We start from the raw sequence: 21826 nt of genomic DNA, 5'->3' as shown, positions 1-21826 counted from the left end.
GTGCAATCTCTCTTCACCCGAGTGCTGGTGACGAGAGCGCGTACAGTACTGGAGGGGAGTAGTCACAGTGGAGGGGAGAGCGCGTACCCACTGCTGGCGGAGAGAACGCACTCACTCTGTGCTGGCGGAGAGTGCGCGCACAGCTCCGGAAGAGAGAGCACACGGTGCCCTAGACGAGAGTGCACAGCGTCAGTGGAGAGGGAACGGTCGTGACCCGAGGTGTTGGAGGACAAAGAGCACGTGGCTTCGGGCGGAGGAGGGAACTGAGCCACGGTCCAAGCAAAGATCTTATAGCGACAGTTTGTGTGGGTCAGATTCATAAATCTGTCAGTTCAAACTTCTTGTCAAGAACAAAATTTGATTCTGGTAATTGTCTTTTTTAATGTTTTTTAAATCATTTCTTTTTCAATGGCTCACAAGCAGTGTTTGTAGTAACCGGAACCGACCCGACTCGCAGGGTGATTGACAGGGGGGACTTTTTGTGCGTGATTATAGGGTTAGATTCATAATTCTGTTAGTTTATAATTCTGTTGATTCTTGTTAAGGAATAAAATGTTTATAAACACACATACATGAAAATTATATAAATGTATATAACAAGCAAAGATCTTATAGCGAAGCTTCGCTATAAGATCTTTGGGTCCAAGGACCGGCCTGGTTCACCCGCCGAGGGCTGAGGACGCGCCCGCTGCAGATGGAGGAGTCGCCCGGGTCGCCCAGGAATTGCCACGGTCCTGGAACTGCCCTGAAGCCCCAGTTCGCTCGCCGCGGATCGAAGACCCATGCCGCTGAAGGGTGGAAGGAGTCGGACAGACAGCCAGTGAGCAGACTGGCGACGGGAGGGAGCGCACTGCATCGATGGTGGACTGGGCTGTTGGAGGCCCCACAGTGCTGGGGCTCAGCTGGATCGGGTGCTGCTCCAACAGGCCGAGTGCATGGACTGGACCCAAGTGAATGATATTTTGTCCAAAACTTTATTTAATTTATCAAATTTGTCAGATTATGTTACAGTAGACAAATTGTTACAGGTCATAAAGGTCAACATGCTTCATCTTGTTCAAGTACAGACATTGTATGACATCAGCATGTCTCACTCCACTGAGAATACGGAACTGACATTTACATTCCAAACACACTTTCCAATGTAGACATTGTCCTTGCAGAAAGCCGCAGTTTCTGGTCTTGCGGTGCGACGGGAAAGTTTGGTACTCTACCATTATAACTCAGCTCATAACGGTGGTGAGATTCCTACTGCACGAAGGCTCTGAGGGGAAGGACCTTTCCCACGGTCTTAGATTGTTTGAGTGACCTAATAATGAGGCATTCTACCAAGTGACTATCAGTAGGATTCACCAAAGATAGACACAAGATGCTGGAGTAACTCGGCGGGACAGGCAGCATCTCTGGAGAAAAGGAATGGGTGATGTTTCGGGTCAAGACCGTTCCACAGACCCGAAACATCACCCATTCTTTCTCTCCAGGGATGCTGCCTGTCCCGCTGAGTTACTCCAGCATTTTGTGTCTATCTTCGATCTAAACCAGCATCTGCAGTTCCTTCCCACTCAGTAGGATTCACCACGTCTCGAGGACATCCCACACAGACCATTGCCCGATGAACTTGTTCCACAAATGGTAGATCTTTCACACATTTCTGGTTCCACACATTTCCTCTGTTTCCACACACCCTGTAAAACTGGTCTATATCATCTCTTCCTTCTGCCAAATGTATCATTTCTCTCCATGAAACTTAATCTGCCACTTGTGTGCCTATTCCAGCCTTGCCCCTTTGATCCATCATCCTCTTCATGGTTTACCAGACTTCCATCTGCAAATTTAGAAACTTTACCCTACATACCTTAACTAACTAATTACTATATATCAAAGTTGTAGTCCTAGAACAAACATTTGGGGAACACCAGATAATTGTGTACCATGACCCTCTGATGTTGAACCACCATTTTTTAACCCATGTTGCCAACAAACACTTCATTCCACAATTTGGACAATTAGTCTCTAATGTGGGTTATTTATACAAATGTCACAAATGTTTTGCCCCACCATCCTTGGGTGATTTTCTTTGTTCCAATCTGGTCCTTTGCCAATTACTTTAAACCTACATTCCTGGTTTGAAATCCCCCTGGAAACAGAACTGGATCCTCCCACAATCTCCACAGACTGGAAAACTGTCGCTATGAGAAGGCTCAGATCGGCTGAGGACGGAGGAGTCCAAGGAAAGACAATTCAGGTGAATAAAATGTTGAGGACCTTGGATAGAGCAACTGGGCATTCACTGCAGACTCTTCCATGAAATTGCACATTCAAATGATACGAGCAGAACTGTCGACGGTGCTCAGGCTGTGGCCAAGCTAGTGTACAGACTGGTGTTCCATCTTTACTTCCCTGCTAACATATTCAGTGCCTCTGCTTACAATAAATAGTCTCATTCTCACCTGACGTTGGTCATGTGCCTCCTTTATTTGTTTAATCCATTCTGTCAGTTACTTATCATCCAGACCGCATTTTTTTAGTTGAGAGATATGGTGCAGAAACAGGCCCTTCGCCCCATCAAGTCCATACTGACCAGTGATCACCCCATACACTAGCACTATCCTGCACACTAGGGACAATGTACAATTTTACCAAGCCAATTAGCCCACAAACCTGTACGTGTTTGGAGTGTAGGAGGAAACCAGAGCACCCGGAGAAAACCCACGCAGGTCACCAGGAGAATGTACAAACTCCATACAGACAGCACCTGTCGTCTGGATCAAACCCATGTCTCTGGCGCTGTAAGGCAGCAACTCTACCTCTGACTTTGTTTTTCCTTCCATTCTACTCATGAGTATGTCAGTACATTTAATGAACCATTGCCCTAATCCTTAATTCCCTCTCTCAACTGCTTTTCTTCCATCATTCCTTGCCATTAGAAATCAGCTATTAGAAACAGTAGCCAAGAGTTCATGAATGTGATATGACATTCCCATTCAGCATTCTAGCAAATTATAGTGCAATTCAAGCAACAGCGAACATGGAACCCAAGGTCAGTGAAGCTGCACAAATGCCCAGGGTCAGCATCCACAAGGGTCTTCCACACTGGTGTGCTCCTTGCACAATTTTTGTGGCTGAGGCGGCCCTCCACATTCCTGTTCTGGGTGGCGGATGGTGATGGTGTCTTCAGACAATGTAGGAAGTGCTGCTTGTGTTTTATCTGTCACTGGGAAAGTTTAAAATAATAAGAAAATAACAGTAAATAATGATTATCCATTCACTTATTTCCCTTCCGAAATAACATTATGATCAGCTGCCAGGGCTCGGTGGTACTCATGCTCACAGGAGGTCAAAGGTTCTGGATTCAAGTTCCACTCCAGAGCAGTGTGCATAGAATGGTCTTGATCTACACAGTGGCACGAAGGGGGAATGTGGTGGAAAGGCAGGTGGAACACAGGACATTAAGAGTATTCCACTCATTCTGCTTAGGTAGTTTCTAACCGAATGGTATGAACAATTGAATTCTCCAATTTTACGTAACTACCCCTACCTTAAATATTTACAATGATCTGGCCTCTACAACTCTGTGGGGAATTTCAAAGATTCAATACCCCTCAACTGGCCCCTCATCTTTTAATTATGCCCACTTTTTCAAGATTCTCCCTCATGAAAAACCTCAACATCTAAGCTGCCATGCTTCATCTTCATTTTATATATCTTAATGTCACACCTCATTTTTCTAAACTATGAGCAATACAGACCCAAACTGTCTAACGTCTCTTGATAGGACCCATTTATTCCAGGAACAAACTGGGGAATCTCCCTATGTGCTACTACATTCTAGTAGCATTCTATTACAATGCCCCAACACTGAATATCACATCATTGGCAAACTTAGAAAGCTTACAGTTTGGCCCCTTCTCCTGTTCAATGAAATAAATAGTAAACAACTGAAGACTGAGGCCTGGGGTCCTCTACACAGCATCAGCAGAGGGTTGGTGGAGGGAGCACACAGCACCAGAGAAGAGAGTGCACAGCAGCAGAAGAGGAGGGAGCACCCAGCACGCAGGAGGAGAGGGAGAGTAAAGTGCAGAGGATAGAGTGTACAACATGTCGGACGATGAGAGAATGCAGAGCCGGAGGTGGAGGAAGCCATGACACCAGAGGAGCAGAGGGAGCACTCAATGCCAGAGTATAGGGAGCACATAGCACCAGAGGAGGAGATGGAGTGCATAGCGGCAAAGGAGGCGGGAGTACACAGGGAATGCATGGTGCCGCTGGAGGAGAGGAGGGCACAGCGCCATTGGAGAGGCAGACATAGATAGCGCTGACACTTACATTCAAGATGTCTAAAACAGGGCCCCACTCCCTACTTAATGGAAGCCAATGATGATGCTATTCATTAGTGTTAAGATGGGCATTTAACTAAAATATATTCAGTAGCCTGTAAACTAAGATACTGCCTACATCTAATAACTTGAGAGAAAAAGATAGATCAGCCATGACTGAGCGGCAGCGTAGACTTCTGCGCTTATGATCATGAACTTATTATGAACTATTCTATATTTGACTGATTGCCGCTTTCAGGGGTTCGGTAAACAGTGGGTGAAAGGAGCAGAACAATCAGAGGGCATCCATTGCAACCCCCCCCGACATCCCAGACCACTACAGTTCCCAGGTTTTCTGATCCAATCTGCTCCAGCCTGTCAAGTAGCACGACCTTGTGGAAACTAATGGAGGTTTCCCATCCTCAGAACAATATGTCCACTGCCCCACGCCCCACGGAAGTTGGTCTCAAACTACATTACAGGCCCACGTGATAATGGGATATCTGGGTGTGCGCTCATCCACTTCTGCCTTCTGCACCACTTCAGTCAGGCCACAGGCTACAAATCAGTCAGTGCCAGTGATCATTGTTCTCCTGTTTCTCTGTCAAATGACTGAGTGAAGCCCCACCTGCCGTGTGCCCTCTCTTCACTGCAGCCAGGAGACCAGTTCCAGATTAAAAGGAAACTCGACAACCAAGTCATCATTTTATTTACCTGGTAACAACACAAATTCTACCATCCTTTTCCTCCTGCACTTCACGATGTGCACTCCAATTGATAGACAGAGCAGGATGAGGCTGATGAAGACAATGATGCTCATTATAACTTCCAAAGTGAGAGCTGAATCGTTGGGCAGAGAAAAAGCAATCAATTAGACATTTTGTTGAAAGTTTGCCACAGAAAGAAATTCACCCATGTCCTTGTAAGGGCTATCATGGTCGACGTGGATAGCACTGTCATTTGGAGTACTGTGTGCAGATTTGGCCACCCATTTTAGGAATGGTGCGGAGGTTTCGATGAGGGTGCAGAAGAGGTTTACCAAAGTGCTGCCTGCATTAGAGGGTATTAGCTGCAAGGAGAGCTTGGACAAACTCGGATTGTTTCCTATGGAACGTTCGATACTGAGGGAAGACCTGATAGAAGTATATACAATCATGAGAGGCATAGATACAGTAGGTAGTCAGAATCTGTTTCCCAGGGTGGAAATGTCAAATATTAAAGGCCCAGCTTTAAGGTGAAAGGTGCAAAGTTTAAAAGAGAAAGTTTGTTCTTTTGTTTTTCCACGTTCCAAATAAAAGTTTGTTTTTAAGTTGTAATTGGATGTATACATTCCTTTTCTCATCCTGCCTAAAGAGTGTTTTGTCAACTCCTGTAGTCAGCAGCCAAGAAAGAGCAAGTACACTCAGACTATTGACTCTGAGCGCTGTCTTGGAGAAACGAGGGAAGTGCACAATAACCTTTGAGCTCTTTGCAGATCATTCTGTTCTGTCACATAATCGAATGGCAGAGTAGACTCGATGGGCCGAATGGCCTAATTCTGCTCCTATCTTGGTCGTATCTTAACCATGGATGAAAACCCGGGACTGTGGCACCAACTGGATGTTGAAGAACCAGGCAATCTAGGGTTACTCTGAGAGAAGTGTACTACTATATCATACTGTGAGACGTAATGATCAGCCATGATCTTACAGAATGTTGAAGCAAGTGTGAGGTGAAATGGCCTACTGTTTCAGTTTCATATTTTCTATAATGGGACTTTCTTAAACCACAGGCTGTAAAACAATTGCATACATCTCTCATTTCAAGTTTACTGCAGCATCAATTATGAGACACTTAGGAAAATAATAACCAAGAGCTGGTACTGACTTGAGCATGAAGACTGTTTAAATACACCAAATAAAATACCTGAGTCACCGCTTACATTTCTGCCTGATTTGTGTGTGATGGATATAATCGCAGATGGCATCACTGGTTTGATTGGCAGGTACTATTTCGACTTGACCCAGACTGGTGCAACTTGTAAAAGTACAGAGACAACAGCATTACTGAGAAGATTGGGGGAAGTATTTACACAATGCAACAATAGACTCGAGCCAACAGTCTCCTTTCCCCGCTCATCCCCACCCCTCCCCGCACCCCAGAGTAACATGGCCACACTGAATCACCATTGTCTTATTCAAGTTCTCCTCTGAACCAAAGGCACAGGACACTGAAAACCCTATAGCCAAAGAGAGACTTGACCAGCTGGAGGGACTCAGCGGGTCAAAGCATTCATGGAGGGAATTGGACAGTTCATGTTTCCAGTCAAGGTCCTTCACAGAGGCCAAAATAGTGGAGCAAGGTGTGGGACTGTAAGGGAGGAGGAATGCATATGGCCAGAGGAATCCTTTGCCCCATGGCTTTTATTCCTTGTTTCTTTGGAGTATAAGACGCTGAGGGGTGACTGTATTGAGGTGGATAAAATCATGAGGAACATGGATAAAGTGAACTCTCATAGACTTTTTTCCAGGGTAGAGGATTCTAAAACTAGAGAGCGTAGGCTTATGGCGAAAGAGGGGAGATTTAAGAGGGACCTCTGGGGCAACTTTTGCGCTGAAGATTGTCCGTGTCTGAACTAGCTGCCGGAGGAAGCTATTGTAGTGTCGCCTGCTGGCGCACGCAGGTGTCGAACCCGGCGTTCAGCAGCCGCAGTCACGTGACTCGGGAGGGGCTACTGTTTTCGCACGGTTTTGCTTTAGCGCCACAGTTGTGTAGCTGACGTGTTTGTGAGGACCTGTAAACCAAAGAGTTATTTCTGAATTAAATAAGTTCACAAAAACGTGGTTGGCGTTCTTACATCCGCCAAACTATAGAAGCAGATAAATTACAACTGCAATGCCAATGGAGGGAAATAGAACTAGCTCAGCATGCAAACGTGGTCAGCATGAACAAGGTGGGACAACGCTCATGACTCAATGACTGTGAATGTCCTGGAAATAATGAATATTTGTTGCAATTTTGAGTAATCAAACAGAGCAGATGTGTCAGAGCAGGAAATTGCTGGGCTGAAGTTTGATTTAAATCAATTATGTGAAAAGGGAACATTAACGTGCATCCTGGATTCCAGGAAATTGCCAATGTTCACAATGTCCTCTTCTAGTGTCACTCAGCAAATTTCTGGAAGTAATAGCAGAAGAGTCAAGGACAACCATTGAAGCAGATCTCCACCCTTACTTGGTCCATAGTTGGCAGGGCCTGGTTCCTGTGGTGGAAAATGTCCCTGTTGAGCAAGGAATGCTTTCCACACCTGCAATAAAGGAGAGGTTGGTCATGACATGAATGCCAATAGAACAAACATCATACAGCTACCATATTACTAAACATACAGGAGACTAGATAGACTTGGCTTGTACTCTCTAGAATTTAGAAGATTGAGGGGGGATCTTATAGAAACTTACAAAATTCTTAAGGGGTCGGGCAGGCTAGATGCAGGAAGATTATTCCCGATGTTGGGGAAGTCCAGAACAAGGGGTTACAGTTTAAGGATAAGGGGGAAGTCTTTTAGGACCGAGATGAGAAAATAATTTTTTCCATAGAGAGTGGTGAATCTGTGGAATTCTCTGCCACAGAAGGTAGTTGAGGCCAGTTCATTGGCTATATTTAAGAGTGAGTTAGATGTGGCCCTTGTGGCTAAAGGGATCAGGGGGTATGGAGAGAAGGCAGGTACAGGATACTGAGTTGGATGATCAGCCATGATCATATTGAATGGCGGTGCAGTCTCGAAGGGCTGAATGGCCTACTCCTGCACCTATTTTCTATGTTTCTATGTTTCTAAGATGTGTAGGAAAGAATTGCAGATGCTGGTTTAAATTGGACACAAAATGCTAGAGTAACTCAGCGGGACAGGGAACATCTCTGAAGCGAAGGAATGGGTGACGTTTTAGGCCAAAACTTCTTCAGACTGATGTCAGGGGAGTGGGCGGGACAGAGATAGAATGTAGTCGGAGACAGTAAGACTGGTGGGAGAACTGGGATGGGGAGTGGATGGAGAGAGAGAGGGAAAGCTTTCCCTCTCCATCCCCTCCCCTTCACAGTTCTCCCACCAGTCTTACTGTCTCCGACTACATTCTACCTCTGTCCCGCCCACTCCCGACATCAACTCCTCAAGAGTTTTTAGTAGTAGAAAAAAAACAATGGTGTTAATGACGCTAAGATCCCAAAAAGAAAGATGGTGGAGGTAGACACAAAAAGCTGGAATAACTCGGGCAGCAGGCAGGACAGGCAGTATTTTTGGAGAGAAGGAATAGGTGACGTTTCGGGTCAAGACCCTTCTTCAGACTTCAGATGGTGGACGGTTTTGAGTCATCTTGTCATGGCCTTAATCAATCTGTTCATTCAATCGTGGCTGATCTATCTTTCCCTCTCAAATCCATTCTCCTGCCTTCTCCCCATAACCTGTGACACCCTTATCAATCAAGAATCTGTCAATCTCTGCCATAACAATATCCATTGACTTGGCCTCCACAGGCGTCTGTGGCAATGAATTCCACAGATTCACCACCCTCTGACTAAAAAAAACAATCCTCATCACGTTTCTAAAAATACATATATTTATTCTGAGGATGTGGCCTCTGACTCTCCCTCTAGTGGAAACATCCTCTCAATATCCTCTCCACCCAGGCCTTTCACTATTCAATAAGTTTCTATGAGTGATTGCATTTTATATGTTTCCCCAGTTGTTGTGGCAGCCAGGTGGACAGGGGTGTCTTCCAGTTACACAGGCACCGCAGGCAGTTCATTTAATTGATTAGACAAGCGTTAAAATGATGATCAGAAGCACGATACTGACAGCCAGCACCCACCTTTCAATCGATTGGTTTACATTGAGCACACAGTTGCTTGCAGGTCAGTAGGAACGTTTACCTGGTAAGATGCAGCTTCTGCAGTTGCTGTCTTTGCAAACATAGCCGTCACTGCATTCACACTGGGCATTGGAGATGGACGTGCAATTTCTCTTATACTTCATCCCTGCTGCAAGAACAGAAGGTACTTTAGTACAAGAGTGGCGCGGAGGCGCAGCGCTAGAGTTGCTGCCTTAGACAAAGTCCCACAGACTCGGATTCGGTCCTGACTGCGGGTGCTGTCTGTACGGAGTTTGTATGCTCTCCCCGTGACCACGTGGGATTTCTCTGGGTGCTCCGGTTTCCTCCAAAGACATACAGGTTTGTTGGTTAATTGGCAAGGTAAAATTGTAAATTGTCCCTACTGTGTAGAATAATGCTTGTGTATGGGGATCGCTGGTCGGCATGGACTCGGTGGGCCGAAGGGCCTGGTTCCGCACTGTATCTCTAAACTCTTAACTAAACTCTCTAAATACAATAACCACAAAACAGAATTAAATCAACATCCATTGACATCAAAGCGAGATTGTGAGTGGTGGGGATGTAGTATGGGTTTGAACTCTGGGGGGGTCATATTATCCAATTGGACTCAAGGCATAGTTAAATTTCCCTTCTTTGTCTGAAGTTGAGGTAGCGCTGATTTTCTGTCCCCAATGGCCATGTTCCTACCCACCACTCGCAATCCGTAGTCCAGGCGGTTGCGTTGATTCTGTTTTTAGTAACGTCCTGTGATGCCGGTTGGTTGTTGACATCACTCAACCCACGGTGTCTGGGATTTGTTGCGCGACAGGGCAGGACAATCTACTCATCTCACCAGAAAACTTTTAGACAAATCATCATTTGCACTGCAATATCTAACCTAGGATGTCAAATTAAGCATCTGGAAATGTACTGTATCAGCCTTTAGTTAATGTTGTGGATTCAAAGCAATATTTGGACAGGTACATGGATAGGACAGGTTTAGAGGAATATGAGCCAAACGCAGGCAGGTGGGACTAGTGTAGATGGGAGATGTTAGTTGGTGTGTACAAGTTGGGCCGCACGTCCTGTTTCCATTCTGTATGATACTATGATCCTATGTCTATCAGACATGTGAGCAGAAACTACAGACTGAGACAACAGTGTAATACTGAGGGAGAGTTGCACAGTCAGAGGGGTTTGTCCTTCAGTTGATACATTAAAACAAGTCCACTAGTATCATTTTAATAAAGAACTGTTATCTCCTTCAGCTGCTATCCTTTTTTTAAACCTTCAAAGGCGAGATCCTTTGTCAATGCAATTGCTTTGATAAGCATTGCATTGGCCTCTGATGACCTTATCCAATATCCTCACATATGATGTTAAAGAAGGAACTGCAGATGCTTGAAAATCGAAGGTAGACAAAAATGCTGGAGAAACTCAGTGGGTGAGGCAGCAACAATGGAGCAAAGGAAATGGGCAACGTTTCGGTCTGAAGAAGGGTTTCGGCCCAAAACGTTGCCTATTTCCTTTGCTCCATAGATGCTGCCTCACATAGGATGTCTCTGTTTATCAGGAGGTGTTACATTTGCATTAACACACAGTGAGAACATTGACAATTTGAGTAAATGTGACATTACCGTATCCACACTCATCACAGCGGAAGCAGGAATAAATGTTGTTCCATTGCTCGGAATATGATCCTTTTGGACATGTTGCACACGTGGAATCAGAGTGAGCAGTACATTCCTTTTCCAAATAGTTACCTGGAAAATAAAAGAACCATTAAAGGGCCTGTCCCACTTGGACGACTTAATCCATGAGTTTAGAAGACCCTAAACGAGTTGAAAAAAATGTCAAGGTCGTGTTGACACGCTGAAGTAAAAGACCTCCTACGACTATGTCTACGACCTCCTATGACTATGTGTACGACCTCTTACGACCTCCCTTGACCTCAGTCTTCTACACCTAAGACCAACTACGACTAGCTAAGAGTGGAAAATGATCACATGATAAAATGATGCCATGTTTGCATTTTTTTTCTTGGGCCAGTTACCGACCTACAACTACGTACGACTATCTACGACTATCTACGACGACCTACGACTACCATCACGACCTACTACGACCTACCTACAAGTAAAAGGCATCAATTTCTTCCACGCCGACTTTTTTTTTACTCGTGGACATTTTTTATCAGGCTGGAAAAATGCCTGAGACCTACTTGAGGCCACGAGTACGTGGAGACCACTCACGAGCATGAGGAAGAGTTACGAAGACCTCCTATGACCTCGTGGCGACCATGCTGCGAGTATGAGTCGAGGGCAAACTCGGCAGAGGTCGTCAATTAGGTCGTGAAAGTGGGACAGGGGCTTAAGTATCAATGCTACAGGCTGTGGGGGAAAAAACCTAGTTAACCTTTCAGGTTGAAGAGTCTTCACCGTGATAGGTGAAATAAAATAATGTTGAGTTGCAGGAAAAGGTAGGTGTGTGAATGAATGAATGAATGAATGAATGAATGGATGAATGTATGGATGAATGTATGGATGAATGTATGAATGAATGAATGATTGAATGAAAGTATGATTGAATGAAAACTTTATTGTCATTCAGATATACGCCTAGACACAGTGCACCTTGAACGAAATTTTGTTGCATTTTACTCTCCAAAATCAAGTAATAGTTAAAAGTTCTAGGTGCGTCCATAAAAATGCCTCATACGCATGGTTCTGTAAAATAAATATATATAAAAAAGTTTTAAAAAAGTGTCGATATTTAAAAAGTTCTAGCCTCGGTTTTTTTGATTGTTCAGTAATCTTATGGCCTGGGGGATGAAGCTGTTGCAGAACCTGGTTGTCCCGCTCTTCATGCTGCGGTACCTCCTCCCAGAGTTAAGCAGTATGAACAGTCCAAATTGTGGGTGTGTGGGGGCTCTGGTAATGCCCTTAGCTCTAATAGTGGGTGAATGGGCACTGAAACGTGAGATGTTGCAAATAGCAGGATGTGTTAATGAAGTGCGAAGAAAAACTGAGGCGATATCATGGATGTGATAGCCAGTTCTGTACGGACAGAGAAACAAACCAGTTGGAGTCCGAGCCTGAAATGAACTGCTTTACCTGTTAACCTTCTTGCATGAAGGTAAATGCTGTTTAACCCACTGGTCTTTCCTCTCTTTTTGCTGTGCTCCCCATCTGACAATCTTGCAAGTAATGCAGGACATTGACTACTTTTTTGCCCTCAGTTTCTCATCTGCCTCCTTATTGCCTCCTGACAATCTAGCTTTAAACCTCCAAAGTTGTACAGGTACTAGCAAATCTACCTCCCTGGACATAATCCCAACTATTGAGTTTCTTATTACTAGAGCCAGGATGTTTAGGCACTAAATAACTGAAATAGGCAGGCAAAAAGGCATAATAAAATTACAAAAAAGGCATTTATTGACAAACATAGGCATAAAAAGGCATTTATTTCCACCCATCAAAATAATTAAATGACCAAAGTTGCCTGGTTGCACATAATTACTAGCATTTTTTTTCAAATTATCTGGTGTTAAAATGTCGTCTGTCAGACAGAATATGCTTAAGTTGTGAAAAACTTATTTCTACCCCAGCTGAGGTCACTAGAGCATACCCAAAACAAGCTACAGACTCTATATTCATGTCGATATCTTGTGTATTAGAACTACCTTTGAGAACTTTAGCTATGTTTTGTATTTCTTCAAGATCTTTGTTAGCTAAAATCACTCTCTCACATTCCCCTTGTATGTCTTTACCTACATCGCCAGGAACTTTACAAATATCGTCAGTTACTTTGTTGAAAACCTGCAAGTTATTCACTAATGTTTCGCCATGTTTCTCAAGGGAAGTGGTAGCTTGTGGGAAGTTTGCAAAATTGGAAACAATAAACACAAGATCACGGTGGAGGGACTGTTTCTGCATGATTTCACTGACTATCCTGACTGCAGCAGATTCTTCTTCTTCAAAACAGTTGACGATTTATTTTATCTTTTCAAAATTTGCAGCATAGTAGAGTACAGCAGAGAGCCATGTATCCCACCTAGTCAAAACGGGCTGAGGAGGTAGCGGAATCTCAGGTGCCATTTCCTTGAACAGCTGCACACATGACGATGCTTTGAGGAAGATTTTCTTGACATTGGAAAGTAGGCGATCGAAATTTGGAAACAAGCTACATATATGCTTGGCAATTCTATGAAGTCCTTGACTAAGCATGCCAAATGCGACATTTTGGGGAATAAAACTGTAAGTCACAAACAGAAGAACATTCTCGCGTTTATACCTTCTGGCCAAAGTACAGCAAGTGAAGATATAAACAACTGAGCTGTTTGACTTCCCCAATACTTTCAATGTCAACAAATACTCCTTTGATGGTTGACCTGCCTCCAGTGTACCGATGACCACATTGGCAACATATCTGCCCACAGCATCGGTTGTATCGTCTATTGAGATCCATATTTTGTCACATACAACTTCATCTCTAATTTTCTGCACAATGTTGAAGTTGCTGTCAACATAATTTTTCCGTAATGATGATTTGCTTAGTATATGTTCCTCTGTGTATTACTCTAAAAAAGCCTGTGAGGGATTTGTTTTCCAATTTCCACAGTGGAATTCCAGCATCGATAAATGCCTTGCACAGACCACTCGAAAACTCAGATTTGTGACTGGAGCCAGCAGTAAATGTAGTGAGAAGACAAGCTTGGGTATTTCGTTTGTTTAGTCTATACCTCAGCAGTATCAACATTGGCTTCTCTAATTTTATATAACCCTTGTCTTCTCCCTCCTCCCCCTCCACGTCCCAGCTCTCCTAGTCCCACTGTCTCCGCCTCTTCCTTTTTTTCCTGCCCCCCCCCCCATCAGTCTGAGGAATAGTCTCGATCCGAAACGTCGCCTATTCCTTCTCTCCATAGATGCTGCCTCACCCGCTGAGTTTCTCCAGCATTTTTTGTCTACCTTCGATTTTTCCATCAGTTCTTTCTTAAATAGATCTTGGAGAAGACTGAACCAGCGGGCAGAGGCACGAACGAATGAACGACCAACGGTGGCGCGCCAGGTTTTGCCCCGGTGGTGGAAGTTTTCTTGTAAGTTATACTATGTTAACACATTAATAATAACATTAAAATTAACGTGTTAACATAGAAAACGTCATTGTAATCACGGTACAACTAGAGAAAATAGCATGACCTTTTAGCAAAACGGCAAAAAAAAAGGCTGATTTAGGTACTTGATCGTGATTTTTTGAAATCATCAAAAAAGACATGAAAAGGCACATGACATGGCAAAATCCTGGCTCTATTTATTACTAATGCTCTGCTGAGCCTCAGAGACTTGTCCTTTCACGGTGGCGTAGCGGTTGAGTTCTTCCCGAAAACTTTCTTCCCAAAAACCCTTTCTGGCTTAAGTCCTCCCTCCACCACCTCCAGTTTAAATTCCACTTGGAATATTTTGGATGACCAAGAAAACCAAGAGCCAGGAGTTGCTGCCTTACAGCGAATGCAGCACCGGTGAACCCGGGCTTTAACTTGTGGAGCAGTCCTATCCTTTTCCATAATATTTAAAATCTAATAATAACGACTGTGGCTCCACTGACACTTCAATCACTGCCCAGCCACATCTCCAAGAAGGGTTTCGGCCAGAAACGTTGCCTATCTCCTTCGCTCCATAGATGCTGCTGCACCCGCTGAGTTTCTCTCCAGCATTTTTGTGTACCTTCCCCCCCAGGTGATGTCAGCCCCACCGACCTGAAACGATCTATGCAGCACCTATGTTAAACTCTCTCTCTTCCCCCCCACCCCCCTCTCTCCCTCTCTTCCTCTCTCCTTCCCTCACCTACCAGTGGCTGGATCAAGTCACCCGACCTTCATGAATATCGCGGCCGCGGTCTCACCTGCCGGGCAGCCTGAACAGCAGGGATCATCCCCGACTCGATCGAGCCTGAACTTCGGCGGACAGTCCTGGGGTAGCGCCGCACACACAGTTGCCAGCACAGACAGGAGGAGCGCCGGGGACCCCATGGGCGCAGCGCGGACAATCGGAATGCGGCGCCTGAGCTTCTGACCAAAGCTCCGCAATAAGAACTTTGCTCCTGAGACTTAGCGGTGGCACATAGATAGATGGCGGAGGCGGCATCCGGACACAGCCCAGAGCCGGGCGTCAGCCTCACGTCACCTACCACAAACAACACGAGGGAGCGCCGCACAGTGGGAGGAGCAGCAACTGAGGGAGCGCCGCATTGTGGGAGGGGCGACACTGAGGGAGCGCCGCACATTGCGAATTATTATAATGAACAATGATTATCGTGGGTTTGTTTGAAATGTTGGATGTCCCACACCATCAAATTATACGTGGAATTCTGACCCATCTCTGAAGCATCGGCATGTGGTGGGGAGATAGCGGAGTCAGGGGATATGGGGAGAGGGCAGGAACGGGGAACTGATTGGGGATGATCAGCCATGATCACATTGAATGGTGGTGCTGGCTCGAAGGGCCGAATGGCCAACTCCTGCACCTATTGTCTATTGATTTACTGTCTCGACATTTTTTTTTCTGGAGGTAAAAGTCTTCGGACATTGCTGATTTTAAACCACTGGTGATTTGAAGGCACGAGTTAATCCAACGACTGAAATTGTGCAAATATATCAGTAGGTCTTGTTGCAAGATGCCATGTTGCCAGTCAGCCACCCACCCCGGCTGACATTTGGCGGAGCTGCCTGGGGCCATGGGCACGGGATCCATCCGTGGAAACTCCGCTGAATGTCCGGGAACAGATCATGAGGCATCACTCACGGAATGACGTGGAGGGTTGAGGTGACATTACCAGCAGTGGTCGGAGCTGTAGCTGTCACTTTGTGGGTTTCCTTGCCGCCTCGTCATGCAATGCTGATGACTGGAGCAGTCGGCGAGTCCACCTTTGCCACTGCTGAGAAAAATAAGGATTTTAAATGAAGGCTGCAAATTGTCCTACAGGGAAGATGGAAAGCTATCCACTTGGTTTGCGTTCTGAACTCTGGAGAACGGTTGTGATGACAGAAGCTGCGCCGAAGATGTACACAAAATAGCACAGTGATTCAGCGGGACAGGCAGCATCCCTGGAGAGAAGGAATGGGTGACGTTTCGGGGTCTGAAGAAGAGTCTCGACCCGAACCGTCACCCATTCCTTCTCTCCAAAGATGCTGCCGGTCCCGCTGTGTTTTACTCTGGAGAACAATTACTCGATATTTCATTCATGCACGGCACTCTTGGTATTTATTGCATGTCCAATACATGCCTTTTGATAGATCAGCCATGATTAATAAATAATAATAATAATCTTTATTTATATAGCACTTTTCAACAAAACCAGTATTTGAACCAAAGTGCTTTACAGAGTTTGATTAAATTAATAGAACAGACCAAATGTCAATATATCCATACAAAACAAAAAAGAGAAAAAAGAAAAAAAAAGAAAAAAAAGACACAGAAATTATGATTGATGGGCCGAACGGCCTAATTCTTCTCCTATCACTTATGAACTTATTTTACTCCCTGTACCCCACTCTTGAACCAGTCGTGGGTTGTGATAGAAGGGTGTTATTCCTGCAGTTCTGTGCTCAGTGATGTTCCACAGGATCTGTGCTCTGTCAACTGTGGTTTGTGATACAAGACCGTGAAGAGCATTCATGCGCAGAGGGGTCGTGGGGTCGAAGTTCATAAATCATAAGTTCTAGGAGAAAAATGAGGCCATTGGACCCATCAAGTCTACTCCGCCATTCAATCATGGCTAATCTACCTTTCCCCCTCAACCCCATTCTCATGCCTACTCCCCATAACCCCTGACACCCTAACTAATCAAGAATTTATTGAATCCGTCACTGTGCGGTGCTCCCTCTACTGCCTCTCCCTCATTACTCCTTGAAAGTGGTTCCATGAGTATATAGAATGTACAAAAGGCATGGTATGCCTGTCTTGCTCAGTCAGGACATTGAGTATCAGCAGTGATGGAAATGGGTTTTAGGAACTAGGGGCACTCTAAGGTCCGTGAATCTGAGGTTGGGAAGGAAGGGGGGAGGGGGGATTTTTTATGTGCAGTCATACCCATGTAAGAGTACAAGAATACATAACTTGTTTCTTGTGTATTTATAATATAGTTTATTGTGTATTATATGTCATAGCTGCTTTCTTGCATCTCTCTCTCTCTCTCTCTCTCTCTCTCTCTCTCTCTCTCTCTCTCTCTCTCTCTCTCTCTCTCTCTCTCTCTCTCTCTCTCTCTCTCTCTCAGACAGACGAAAGCAATGATCATAGAGTGGAAATAGATGACATTTTGGGTCGAGACCCTTCTTCAGACTGACAGTCAAGGGAAAGGGAAAGAGTAGATATAGGCATATCTTCCATTCATTTGTCCTTAGTACCGTCTATATCTCTTGTTCCTCTTTCCGCTGACTCAGTCTGAAGAAGGGTCTCGACCCGAAATGTCATCTATTCCACTCTATGATCGTTGCTTTCGTCCGTCTGTCCGCTCGCCTTTGGATTAAGTAGCGCAGGATAAAGCTGTGAATTCACGCCATTCCCCTCCCATTCCCAATCTGACCTTTCTGTCCTGAGACTCCTCCATTGTCAGAGTGAGGCCCAGCGCAAATTGGAGGAACATCAGCAAGTATTTTGCAGCTTTGGTTAGGCCACATTTGGAATATTGTGTGTAGTTCTACAGGAAGATGTGGCAGCTTTGGAGAGGGTGCAGAAGAGATTTATCTTTATCCCCCCCACCCCTCCCCTTCCTCTTTCAGCGACACTCTGCCTCTATTCATTTCTCTTGGCCTCCCTTAGTTGCGCTTCACCTCCTACACTCCCTTATCTCCCTTGGCCGCTTTGTCTTTCTTCCATTCAGGCGCCTGCCCCCCCCCTCGCCCCTTGTATTCTCACTACTTCAGTTCACTACCCTGTTACTCCTTAAGCGATCAATGTCAAGTATTGCCTGATAATCTTGTTGCCCGGCCCAATGTCTATTTAATATTATTAATATTGCTTCATGAAGAGGCAAGATTGTTGTTGGGTACGAGGCAACACACGACTCCTCCCATGCCAACTCAAATATGATTTAAAGAACTGTGGTTTCCTGCAGTAAAGGTCAGAGGGTTTAAATTCCGTTCCCCATCTCACATCGCCAGCGGCTTCACTCAGTCGTGGGCGCAGGTACTTGGCTATTTAGTTAATCTCTTTAATGAGCACGTATATTCCGAGTGCCTGCAAACGCAGTGCGTGCAGAGTCAAAATAATTGTAAGTTTTATTCAGCAAGAGTTTGTGCTGCTAACGGATGCTGAATGTGAAGCTCCAACCAAACTTCCCTTTGTTATAAAAACAGCCACAAAGTGTTGGAGTAAAGGGCCTGTCCCACTTGGCCGTCATTTACACGACAGGCCGGTATGAAACAAACAGGAAATGTTGGGAATAGGGGGTCGGGCAGCATCTATGGAGAGAGAAACCGAGTTAACATTTTAGATCTGTCACTCGGAAGGGAGGGATGCCATTGGTATTTCCTCAGTGGGGTATCTGGAGCTGGGGCTGGAGTTTCAGCCTATTTTAAGATGAAGATGAGGAGGAATCTCTTTTCTTAGATCATGACTCTTTGGAATTCTCAACCCAGAAAGTTGTAGAGTTGTAGCTAATCAAGGCAAAGGTTGCCAGACATGCAAACTGTTAGGGAAGGGGCACAAAGATGTCAACCATGAGAGAATCAAGAAACATGGCAACAGATGGAAAGTATTGTTAAGTGGAATCTAAGCCACATCTTACTAAGGCTCAACTATTTCTGTACCCTCAAGATCTTAAGAAAATGTTCAGACGAAATGCGAATGCAAGAAGCTGGAATTAGTCCAAAGGGGCCTTTCTTTCATTGGGTATAGATATGATGGGCTGAATGGCCTCCTATGTTGTACAGTTTCTCTGACTCCCAAGTTGAAAGTCTCTGAGCTCAATGTTGGGGAGAGTGCAACACAATGAGTCTCTTGGCAAGTAGGTTTGAGGATATAAACCAGAACGATGTCTTGACCGGCCTACAGTTGGTGCATCTGCATTATAGATTCATAGCCAGATCTGAACAGCACGGAAAAAGTTCTTCGGCCCACCTTGTCCATGCTGACCAAGTTGGCTAGTTATTTGCCTGCATTCAGGGGCTGAAATCGCTATCAAAACATGGGGGGTGAGGACAATTTCTTAGCACCGCGCATGCGTGCACACACACTCACACGCGCGAGGCTTTGGAGGCTTCAGCCGTGGGCCCTGTGGACGGTAACATCGGGAGCTTACCTGGTTGGTGACCAAACTCCAGCAACAGCAGCTACGTCCTCCCGAATCGTGGGGCTTCAATTGGCCCGTTCGCGGGGCCTTTCATTGCCCGGCGAGGGTTTCAACATCGGGAGCCTCGATCGTCTCGACGCGGGGCGGTGGAAGATCCCGCCGATTTTAAGCTGGATGTTAATTTGTGTTTATTGTGTCGGGCCGGGCGATGAAAAGCCCCGCGAACGGGCCGTTTCAAGCCTCGCTCTATGATCTTTGCTCCACCAGGACATCACCGCACTCTATCCTCAGTCCCACCCCACTGCTTCCGCTTCTGACCCACACCTCGCTCCTCCAATGATCGCGCTGAATCATCATGTCTCGCCCCCACTGCCTGCTGACCGACGTCTCTCTCGTCCAATCGGCGCCCTCGATCATCAGTCCCACCCCCACTGTCTCGCCGAAAGCAGGGATTTTTAATAGATTTTTTTTCCTCCGAGTTTTAAAATCCAGATTACAAAACATGGGGGGGCGATTATCCCCCACCTCTCAAAGCATGGAGGGGAATGTCCCCCTTGTCTCCCACTCCCCCCCCGGGATTTCCGCCCATGCCTGCATTTGGCCCATAGCCCTCCAAACCCTGCCCAAATGTATCTGCCCAAATGTCTATTAATGGTAATGTTAACATGGCCGAGCTTTGCAATAGGTGGGCTGAGGGAGAGGCAGAGATGGTGACGTTACTGAAAATGTCATTGCAGACCAAGCTGATGACATCTTTCTCATTTCTTTGCTCGTTTCTCTTCATTGGTAGTAAGAGAGATTCTATATCGCGATTAAATTGAATTGAATTGAATCCTTTATTTGTCATTCAGACCTTTCGGTCTGAACGAAATGTTGTTGTCTGCAGCCATACATGTAATAATAACAACACACAATAAACACAAATTAACATCCACCACAGTGAGTTCAACAAGCACCCCCTCACTGTGATGGAGGCAAAAGTCTTAGAGTTACTGTCTCTTCCCTCCTCTTCTCCCTCTGCGCGTGTCGCAAAGAAAATACTTGGTATTAACCAAGTTTATCTGCTTCCTCTCAGTAAAAATAACAATTTCCCCCCACAGATGCTAGGTCAGATACTGTCATACAGGGCCTGTGGTTCCAGGCAGAATGTATACTGTCAACGTTGCAGCTTGACTTCCTATACATAAAGCAGGAATCTGTGGTTGAATTACTTGGACCTACAGTAAATTGAGACATAAAGCACAGGCCCTGCATGCGTTGGTGAATCACAAAGTGTGCAAAGTACAATGGAAGTGATACGAAGTTTCAGGAATGCCAGCAATATGTGGGACTTCACCGGGAAATCACACAACACCTATAAGAAACACCAAACCATGAGTGTTATGCTGTTTGTGGTCAAGAAGTTGAACAAATGACTATTTTCTAGTCTCCAGCTTTATGTTTCCAGACTGAGCTGGTCTCACATCCCACTGTCGATCCAGGGCTGCTCCCCAGCAACCTGACTCTGCTGATTTAACATGGCCATCAGTCAGTGCAGAAATCTTTGTTGGGGGTCACACACCGCAGCAAAGTCCAGAGTCTTCTGCCCCATCTCTCTCTGCCCTCACTCTCTACCCCCGCCCCCTTCCCCCCCTCTCTCTCTCAAGTTGGGGGCTATGCGTCAGTAGATAGGGTGGTTATGGGGTAAAAGGAGCAAATTAATAATATTAATATAATATCAAGGGGGGTAATTAGCGTGAGTGGGGGGGGGGGGGGGGGGGGATAGTTAGTGTGTGTGACGCTGCATGCCTCCTCCCCCCCCCCCCCCCCCACAACCGCACGTTGGGGGAACAGACCCAACGGGTCTGCACTTGGTATAGTGATTAATAAAATGACTGACAGATTAGCAAGTGAAATATGGATTAACTAAGAGTACTTCATACCATTAAGAATGTTGGTGAACTAAGTGGGGTCTTGGAGTAATCCTGGCTTTTTATTGCAGTCAGATTCTCAAGTGTTATCAGTCCAATGAACCATCCTCTCATAAGCTAGAGTGTGGCCCCGACCTCCCATCTATCTCATTGGAGACCTTTGAACTATCTCTACATAGATACATAGATACATAGAAAATAGGTGCAGGAGTAGAGGCCATTCGGCCCTTCGAGCCTGCACCGCCATTCAATATGATCATGGCTGATCATCCAACTCAGTATCCCGTACCTGCCTTCTCCCCATACCCCCTGATCCCTATAGCCACTAGGGCCACATCTAACTCCCTCTTAAATATAGCCAATGAACTGGCCTCAACTACCTTCTGTGGCAAAGAGTTCCAGAGATTCACCACTCTCTGCGTGAAAAATGTCCTTCTCATCTCGGTCTTAAAGGATTTCCCCTCTATCCTTA

The 21826-nt window shown here is 45.4% G+C and overlaps 1 protein-coding gene across 2 annotated transcripts; it reads right to left on the bottom strand.

The window, feature by feature from the left end:
* Positions 1-220: 220 nt before the first annotated feature.
* On the bottom strand, positions 221-16882 carry LOC129711682 (tumor necrosis factor receptor superfamily member 3-like). 2 transcript variants are annotated; one of them, XM_055659510.1, is made up of 7 exons: positions 15059-16882; positions 10795-10920; positions 9219-9326; positions 7530-7602; positions 6238-6332; positions 5031-5156; positions 221-3214 (listed from the first exon to the last, which is right to left on the bottom strand). In XM_055659510.1, the coding sequence occupies exons 1-7, from the start codon at positions 15183-15185 to the stop codon at positions 3069-3071; spliced, it is 801 nt and encodes a 266-aa protein (XP_055515485.1). In that variant the 5' UTR covers positions 15186-16882; the 3' UTR covers positions 221-3068. The 2 variants fall into 2 exon arrangements, with proteins under 2 accessions (XP_055515485.1, XP_055515486.1); XM_055659511.1 differs by having other exon boundaries at positions 9219-9323.
* Between the last annotated feature and the right edge of the window lie 4944 nt (positions 16883-21826).

Source organism: Leucoraja erinacea, chromosome 30, assembly GCF_028641065.1.
Source record: "Leucoraja erinacea ecotype New England chromosome 30, Leri_hhj_1, whole genome shotgun sequence".
In the NCBI taxonomy this organism is placed as follows: Eukaryota; Metazoa; Chordata; class Chondrichthyes; order Rajiformes; family Rajidae; genus Leucoraja; species Leucoraja erinaceus.
This window is presented reverse-complemented; position numbering and strand designations above follow the sequence as displayed.

Coding starts and splice junctions, on each gene's coding strand:
- LOC129711682 (XM_055659510.1), bottom strand. CDS start 15,185: ATGGGGTCCCCGGCGCTCCTCCTGTCTGTGCTGGCAACTGTGTGTGCG. Junction 5,157..6,237: donor CACACAAATCAGGCAGAAAT/GTAAGCGGTGAC, acceptor CCAACGATTCAG/CTCTCACTTTGGAAGTTATA. Junction 3,215..5,030: donor AGAATTTGTGTTGTTACCAG/GTAAATAAAATG, acceptor AAACTTTCCCAG/TGACAGATAAAACACAAGCA.